Source organism: Lotus japonicus, chromosome 5, assembly GCF_012489685.1.
Source record: "Lotus japonicus ecotype B-129 chromosome 5, LjGifu_v1.2".
Classification (NCBI taxonomy): Eukaryota; Viridiplantae; Streptophyta; class Magnoliopsida; order Fabales; family Fabaceae; genus Lotus; species Lotus japonicus.
Genome location: NC_080045.1, coordinates 1,810,637 through 1,819,959, shown reverse-complemented (window position 1 = coordinate 1,819,959; position 9,323 = coordinate 1,810,637). Strand labels below are relative to the sequence as shown.

General features: G+C 38.2%; 1 protein-coding gene across 1 annotated transcript; it reads left to right on the top strand.

Annotated features, from left to right (window-relative positions):
• Positions 1–447: 447 nt before the first annotated feature.
• Positions 448–6,585, top strand: LOC130716657 (protein IQ-DOMAIN 32-like). The gene is made up of 6 exons (XM_057566657.1): positions 448–608; positions 1,992–2,426; positions 2,518–2,724; positions 3,646–3,726; positions 3,813–5,484; positions 6,184–6,585. Exons 1-6 carry the CDS (start codon positions 525–527, stop codon positions 6,201–6,203), a joined length of 2,499 nt encoding a protein of 832 aa, XP_057422640.1. The 5' UTR covers positions 448–524; the 3' UTR covers positions 6,204–6,585.
• The last annotated feature ends 2,738 nt before the right edge of the window (positions 6,586–9,323 follow it).

The following is a 9,323-nucleotide window of genomic DNA, read 5'->3' as shown; positions in this document are numbered from 1 at the left end:
TATTTGTAAAATCAAATAAACCTAAGTATCTTAGATTCATTTACGGAGCAAGTATAGCAACAATGTATGTAAAAGTACAATCTGAGAAATGCATTGGAATGGTCCAAAACTCCAAATTGAAGACAATGATGAGTGCTATGCAATGCACTCAACTAGCATAAGAAACGCAAACGACAGTTCAACATCGCAGTTTGATGTCGTACTGAGTGGGTCGACATTCAACAATCAACTAGTAATGGATGATTAATTTTCCATTTTGAGTCGAGCAAAGTATAAGGTTACATTATTAATACTCGTACTTATGTTAGGCCCCCGAAAAAAAAGGTAAATTAATTTTTTATTTAATTTTGGATGACGATACACGGACTTGAAACTTGAAAGGCAAACAATAAGCTAGATTTAAGGAGTGGTTTGAGGTCCGTGGTTTTTAAGTTACCTTCTTTATGCTTTCCCATAAACGGTAACTGCAGAGTGGTCTTTGTTTTGTTCACAAGAGAGAGAGAGAGAGTGAAGAGTGAAGAGAGATGGTGAAATCTAGCTCCTGCTTGAGATTAATCACATGCGGCGGTGGTGCGGCGGAGAAAAATGATTACCAACCAGTATCGGAGGTGAGGTTATCTGATTGGTGATTCCGAGGTTTAGAAGAACACTGTCTAGAACTTCTGATGTGTGTGTTGTTTTTGTGTGATCCGAGGATGTTTGTCGTGATGTGAGGAATTGGTTGTTCTCTTTATGCTTCTTCCTGCATTGAATTGATCATTTTGTTTTATTCATATGTGTGAAGCAAATGAAGTGTAGTGTTTTGATTTCATTTTTCAGTTGTGATCCTTGATTTGATGATCAGCAATGGATGTTGTGGAGCGGTTGAAGCTCTTTAATATGGCGTTTCTTTGTTTTTGAAGATCATCATGCTTGTTTTCCCGAAACACGTTTATTACCATTATCTGATTATTGTGATTTGTGAATTATTCTTGTGGCTTAGCAATTTTAGTAAATTCATGAGCATCAATTAAAGACTTCCTTAAACTTATGAAGTTATGACTTTGATGTCAGTTGCTCAATTTAGGACTATGCTGTTTTCCTTTTTCATGCTTAGATGATTTTGAATTTGAACTTAATTATATGCAAGATTCTATTGGATCTATATTTGCCAGATGTGGAGATCTATGCTGTCGAGTTTAACTGTAATTTTGTTAGATAAAGTTTGTGCGTTGCTGGAGTGATAGTTGAACATTGCACTCTAGTAAGTTTTGTTAGATCAGTGAAAGGTTTATTGTAATTCCTTTGACATTATGAAATGTCACAAGTTGGCAAAATCGTTATTAGTTTGATCTTTGTAACAGAATTCATTAACGAGAACTCAAAGGTCTACCATTAAGATATCATATAGATAGCTGTGCTTGGTTTGATCTCTTGTGCTTCTCACTAGTTTATGTACATGCACGGCTTGCACGCATGTCTGCGTTTTCTAGAGAAAAATCGAGGCTAAAAGAAAAACAAATAACTGTCCTGTTTTATGAGTTTTTTGATATCTCCACTTCCGGTGAAATTAACTCTGTAATTTTATCTTATTTCCGGTTTCATGGTAAAATTAGTGAAGAAGCTGGACTGGAATAAATATACTGAACTAGTAATGGTTTGGAGTTAAATAATCATTCGTGTTTAGTTTTTGGATCCATTAGAAGTTATGTGATTTTGTTGAGATTGAATCACTTTCCGCTCCATTCTCATACCAAACACCTTAAGAAATGTAGCTACGAATGGATTGAAGGTCCCTGCATGTGTAGCACACTACTAGGCTTTTTAGGTCATCGTAGTGTAGAGCCGGTGTCTTAGAGTTGTCTTGAACGGGACGTTCGCAGCAAACATGCTTATATTCATCCATTTTAGATAGCTGTAAGAAGAGCCTGAGTTTAATACCGTTTCCAATGTGAACAAATGTATGGGATCAAGTTTGTTTTCACAATTGATTTTTTTTAATGGTATTTCAGATCAAAGATTCTAATGATAAAAGTGGTTGGAGTTTTCGCAAGAGATCTGCAAGGCATCGCGTGCTTAGCAATACTGTGATAACAGAGACCCCATCTTCCGCAAATAAAGAGACTTCAGAATGTAAAAGTATTAATTTTCAACCACTGGAACCTAAGGAGACTTCAGAATGTACCAGTATTAATGTTCAACCACAGGAACCTAATGTTGCTGAGAAGAATAACACAACAAATTTCTCCGATGAAAAGCCCCAATTAACCTCTAATGTTGCTGAGAAGAATAACACAACAGATTTCTCCGATGAAAAGCCCCAATTAACCTCTATTGAAAGGTCCGAGTTGTCTGAAACAATTGTCACTGAAACTGAGTGTAAGGTGGATGTCAGTGTGCCAGAATCTGTTGTAATCATTCTCCAAGCTGCCATTAGAGGATTCTTGGTATGTTCAACCTTTGAGGTTTGCTAGTCCAGAATCTTGTTAGGAAACAGTCATTGCCCTTGTATGAATAGTTTTTTCTTGTTTCTTTCAGGCTCAGAGAGCACTGCTGAAGAGTAAGAATGTAGTGAAGTTGCAAGCTGCTTTTCGCGGGCACTTGGAAAGGAGGCACGCTGTAGGAACACTGCGATGTGTTCAAGCTATTGTTAAAATGCAACTTCTCGTGCGAGCTCGACATGCTCAACAGTCACATTCAGATGTTCATTTAAATCACAAGGATGGCAAAAACGATTCAAAATCGGTATTGTTATTTATTTATTAACAAATACCTTGCTCACTGGTGCAATCAATTTAATGTTTTCTTTGCTTTGTAGCTGCTGATTTCATTCTTGCCACTACTTGAATTTTAGATATATAATCAACTCCGCACTTAACCCATCCTCTTGAGCTGAGCTCATGTGGATGAGTATTTAGAATCAAGTCTAGAAATCCTTTATCATGTCTTCCTCGTTAGCGTTGGGTCTCTTTGTAGTGAGCAATCTAATATAAATTTAGAATTATAAAAAATTGTTCCATGAATGTGTCCATGATCCTCCTATTAAGACTTATGAGCTTTAAGGATGTGATAATAAGATGAAGTACTGATCTTTGCCAATGACTATTAATTGGAGATGTTTATCTATCATGTAGAAGACAGAATTCCAAAGCAACCAAAACTGCCCAATTCGGGAAGCATAAAACTGATATGTGCATAGTTTTAAAAGGATAGGTTGGACCCTACGTATGCAGGAGTTTTATGCACCAGGCTGCCCTTTTAATGATGAGAAATGCACATATCAACTTTATGCTTCCTGAATTAGGCAGTTTTGGTTGTTTTGCAATTTTTTCTTTCGCTTTCACATGATAGATAGACAATTAGTGACCATTAACAAAGATCGGTACTTCATCTTATTATCAGCATTTCTCATCATTAAACTAAAAAAAAAAAAAACTAGAAATTCACACTGTCACAATAAATGTTCCATATTTGGGTTTCTTGAATCACTTCTCTGCATACTATTTTGTGCAATAGTTGCAGATTCAACTTTTGCCTGAGGATTTTAATAATGTTTTTATTGAAGTTGAGGAGATCAGTTATCACATTTGTATTGCTGTCAAAGACTCTGCTCTGTAAGCCCTGCTATAAACATACTGATACCGGTTTATTTTTACCATGGTTTAGGCTCGTGACCAGCATGTGACCAAATCAAATGTGACAAACACTTCCATAGAAAAGCTTGTCAAGAATAGGTTCGCTCGTCAGGTACAGTTAGCATAGTATTTATGTTGCATATTTAATGTCAGGCATTTATTTATTTGTACTAAATATACCGTTTCTTTTTGTTAAAGCTGTTGGAATCAACACCAAAAAAGAAACCCATCCATGTTAAATGTGATCCTTCTAAAGCTGATTCGGCTTGGAAATGGTTGGAGAGATGGATGACTGTTTCATCAAAAGATTCTGCAGAGAACAAAAAACCAATTAGTATGTCAGAACAATCAGTTGAAACCAAAGATAGCACTCCTACATCTCAACAATTGGAAACCAGTCTTCCATCTGAAGTATTTCTTCAATTGGCCGACTCAAAGCCTACTGTTGGGGATTCACCTCTGCCACATGAGGATGAAGAGAATACTGCTACTTATGATGCTAACGACTTCAACTTTCAAACAAGCCTCTCTGTACCTTCTCTTGTAAAAGATAACTTGGAGCAGGCTCCTCCAGAAAAGATTTTTACAGATGATGTGAAAGTAACATCAACGGAAATTGATTCCTTGCAAAATGAAAAAAAGGAGTCAGATGCAAGTGTCTTGCAGGAGCCTAGTTCTCCTCCTCTGAAGCCTGAAATTGATGGTGAGCAGTGCAAACAATCTATGGAAACATTTGTCTCCGATCCACAAGAGCCTGAGGGAAAGAAACTCTTACATGGGTCAAGGAAATTCAGTAATCCTGCATTTATTGCTGCACAATCAAAATTCGAAGAGCTGAGCTCAATGGCAAATTCAGGTAAGTCAAGCAGTTTGTCCAATCAAAATGCATCAGTTGAATCACCAGCAGACACCTCTTCAGTTGTCACAGATTCTGCGTATCAATCAAAAGAGTTCTTCTCAACTAAGAATTCTGCTTCTGGTGTTTCCGGAGTTGGTGGTTCTGAATGTGGGACTGAACTCTCTATTACTTCAACCCTGGATTCACCTGACAGATTAGAGGTTGAAACTATGGAAAATCAGCATGATGCCAAAGATTTAGTCAAAGGGATAGGTAGTCCTGAAAACAAGATGGATCATGTTGTTGAGGATAATATTCTGTGTGACACTCCAACTTCAAACTTACCTATCTCTGACTTGAATAAAATAGAACCAGTTTATGCTGCCGGCGGTGATATGGTTGATACAGTGGTGGTTGGAAACTCCAAAGAGACTGCTGTTGAGCCTGAAAAAAATTCATCTGAGCTGTCAAGAGATCAACAGACAGAAACTGTTCTGCAGGATTTCAAGTTGTCTCCAAAAGCTTCACCAGGAAGCCATGTGACCATCTCTGAATCTCAAGAAACACCTTCAAGTCAGGTATCAGTGAAGTCTAAAGGGAGTAAAACCGACAAGTCTGGATCAAGCAATCGGCGTAGAAAACTGTCTGTTGGTAACAAGTCTCCTGCAAATGCAAATCATGATTCAGGCTCAAGAGGTAGCAGAGAACCATTGCCTAAAGATCAGCAGAACGGAAAGAGGCGCAGTTCCCTCGGCTCAGTAAAACCTGATCACGTGGATCAAGAACCTAGAGATAATAGCAGTAACAACAATTCTGTTCCTCGTTTTATGCTTGCTACAGAATCTGCTAAGGCCAAGATAAGTGCGAATTATTCTCCAAGATCAAGTCCAGATGTACATGAGCAAGACATTCATGTTAAGAAGAGACATTCCTTACCTGGTGCCACTGGTAAGCAGGGTTCTCCCCGCGTCCAACATTCACCAGCTGAAGCTCAGCAGGGTACAAAGGGAAACGGCATACATAATCTTCATGGTAATTTCTAAATTATAAAAAATATATTATCCTCTCTTGATTGCTTGCTTGTTCTGGGTCATATGACAATAATGTGTGGTTTTTTAAACTTGTATCAAACATTTCCACATTAATTTTGGAGTAAATACTCATTTTGGTGTATATAGAACTTGATCCTTCAATAATAATTAATGGTTTTCCCTTTATGCCATTTTATCGACTGATTTGATGGCAAAAATGTGACACTGAAGGACTAATTTTGACATTGCAAATATCTCTGTTGGATAAACTTGATGTCGGGTATATATTTGGGTAATGATGTACTCAGCCTGGGATGATATTTCTTGGGTCAATGCTTTGTGACCTTATAACCAGAGGCTTTGGAAATCCCAGTTTCTGCATATGGAAGGGCTTATTTTCTATTCACTAGTGTAAGGTACAAATAATGTTGGAACATGAATGAACTTTCAACCCAACTCATAGGAAATTTTGTTTTTACAGTGTTGAAGTGCACACGGATGGCTGTTTGCCCTGATTCGAACTGATAACCAAACACACCTAGCTTGCATTTGCATTTGTTTTGTTCACATTCATGCACACATGTCCACACTTTTTGTAGAGGAAAAACTAGGCTTAGCAACAAAAAAAGAAAAGAAAAAAAGAAGACCTGCTTTATGAGTTGGATCACTTACTTACCACTTGGGTTTCTGCTTCTTTCAGAGAGAAAATGGCTGAGGTGAATCAACACATGAGAGCTCTCAAGTGTGTTCACATGCCTCTACAATGGTTGATGATGAAGTTCACATGCCTCTAAATGGTCTTTGGAGTGGTACATTTAGTTTAGAGTTCTGATTACAGTTGTATTCTTTGCTTCCCTATGGAGTTTGTATGTGACAAATTGGGTTGGTCTGGGAACATATATAGAAGACTAGAAAGTGAGAGACGCTTGTATGTAACATTATTATTATTACTCTCCTCACTCTTTATATGTACATTATTGTTCTCCTCACTCTTAATTGTTGTCATGTTTCTCCACACAGAGTCTGGTACGGTTTGTAAGTCTCAGGCTACTTGTGCTTGTCATTTCAGATCATGTTTGTTATAAATGCTTGGATTGTTGTCTGATGCTTCTAAATATTTTTATTAGGCATTGCCTGGTTGTAATAAGCTGAATATTTGTATCTTTACTTCAGCTCTATTTTGAAAAAGAGAGGATTTTTTTAGCTGTAATTTGCATTTCTTGCTAAGTCACTAGTATGAGATTAGTGGCAATGGGTTTTAGTTCTCTCTTTCTCTTCTTTCTGGTAAAAGATCCTTAGATTAAAACCTAAGGAGTTGTCTAGCGACACTTGTTTACAAAATACCAAAGAGGGATAATGTAATAAGATAAGTAAATTAAGAATTAAACATGCTCACTCTAGTCGGTGATCGCCTCCGTCCCGACTTATTCTATGCAGGTCTTCTATCTTCCTTGAAGTGTCAGCCTTTTTTTTTTTTTTAGATAAGCCAAATGATATAAAAGGGAGTACAAATGGGTACTCCAGCCAAAATACAAAGAGCCAAGAAAGAGCCAACAGGATGATAGCCACAGTCAAGGCAAAGAAAAAAGAAAGGATCTAAAAGCTAATATCTACAAAGAGGAAAAAGATCCAACACTCCCTAACTGCAACAGGCCACCGTGCTCTAGAGAGTATTAATTTATCTTAAGCCTTAAATGTTTATGAAGAGAGAAATAAACGTGGCAGTGACAATTTTTTTTGTTTCCCAGAGTATCCACCAACCCGATAAGTAATAACAGACATATCTTTTGGGAATATCTTATGGGATACTGCTGGATACAAAAGTGAGGACACCTCTCGACCTTGTTTTATTCATACACATATCTAGCAATCAAAACCCATGACCATGCTTAAGAGACTCGAGCCCCTTTCACTCAGACCAAGACATTGTTGGTGGTTGTGACATTTAAGGACCTGATATGGGTAAAAGTAGTGTAACTTGTCAGGGTTTATAGTCTTATACTGTCCTGATGTATTGAGGCTTGATTGCATTTTTTGTCCTCTTAATTTAGACTACTATGTCTAATTTTGGTCTCCTTAATTTATTTTTTTCAAGCTAATGAGGTCTCACTTTTAAAATTGTTATGAAAGTCATCATAAACCCTTAAATAATTGAAAAGAAAAATGAAGTTTTAATGATTTTTTGCAAATGAAAATTGAGAGAGGGATCAAATTTGCTTAATTTTTTAAAAAAGCTATTGAAAATTTGTTAAATTTTGAAGGACATGAGCTTAGGTTTCCTTCTCTAATTTTGAGGAGGCTATATATATCTTGTAATTTTCCTCATTATTATAATCAATATATAATACTTGAAAAAATGAGGTTAGGTTTTAGAAAGGCACGATAAATTTTTATTTAATATTTTGATATCGGGGTTTAATGGGAATAATATACATAGTGACTAAAGATGGAACCTTGGCAAAATATCTCCCTACGACAAGATGAAACAGCAGACTTCATCCTCCCTGTTGAAGAAATCGAATCGAAGACAACAGATGATTGTTGGCTTGTGGGTAAGGTCCTAAATCATCACTCAGTAAACAACCAGGCTTTCAAGAACATGACGATAAAAGCTTGGAAGACAAAAATGGGTTTCGAAGTGCGAGACATTGGGAAGAATCTCTTCACTTTCCGTTTCTTCTCAGAGTCAGATCGGGACAGCATTCTTGACCAGGGGCCGTGGAACTTCGATAGATGCCTTATCATTCTTAGGAAGCTACTAACCGACGAAAATCCCCAAGATGTGGCTTTGGACAAAACCTTATTCTGGGTCAGAGTCTACGATCTTCCTCAAAACCTAAGAACAGAGCTGATGGCTGTTAGACTGGGAAACTTCCTGGGCACTTTTGAAGGCTGGGATGATAAAGAAGAACACCGCTTAGGAAGGTACATCAGGATCCGTGTTTGGCTGGACATAGCAAAACCACTAAAGAGAGGAACCGAAATTCCCAGAGCAGGTAAATCCACTCTCAAGATCCTCTTCAAGTATGAACGCCTCTCAAATTTTTGTTTCGGATGTGGAGGTCTAGACCATGTCTTGCGGGACTGTGACTCAAAAGAAGATGATTGGCAGGAAGATGACTACTCAAACCTGCCATACGGACCCTGGATCAGGGCATCCCCTTTGAAACCGATGGGTATGTCGGTGATGAAGCAGGAAGCGCGAGGTAGCTCTGCTGTTAAAAATCTATTCAGCAAAAGTAAAGCTGGTAAAGAGGTCACCAAAGACAAACAGGAAAGTGTAATGGAAACAGTGGGGGAAACAGGGAGCAAGAAGGCTCCGAGCTCGGTGGAGGGACCCACACCCCAAGTGGAAGCCTTGATGGCACAACAGGGAGAAGAGAATATCAACGATCTAGTCATTGAATCCCTTATTAATTGCTCCATCCGACAAATTAAAGTCCCTGAGGAGAATCTCAATGAAGATACCAGAGTGGTCCACACCAGTACACAACAGGAACATAAAGAAGGTGGGGATGAGCAGCGTGAGGAAAGCATTAAAAAACAAAAAAAAACCAGAGCTCCAAGAACATCCATGCTCCCCTGGAAGGGAACAAGAGGAAACCCATACAGAAAAGAGCTTGAGAAAGTGGAAGAGGACAGTAAGAACAAATCCAAGGGGGGAAACAGGCCAAGAGACAGAGGACCACAAAAGGAAACTAGGAGAGGAAGAGGGAGCCACAGCTATGGACACCGATCTATACCATGTGACTCAGAAGACAAAATATGAAGCGGCGAGGACTGAGGCTCAGTCCCGCCGAGAGTCATGAAAATCCTAAGCTGGAACTGTCGGGGCTTGGG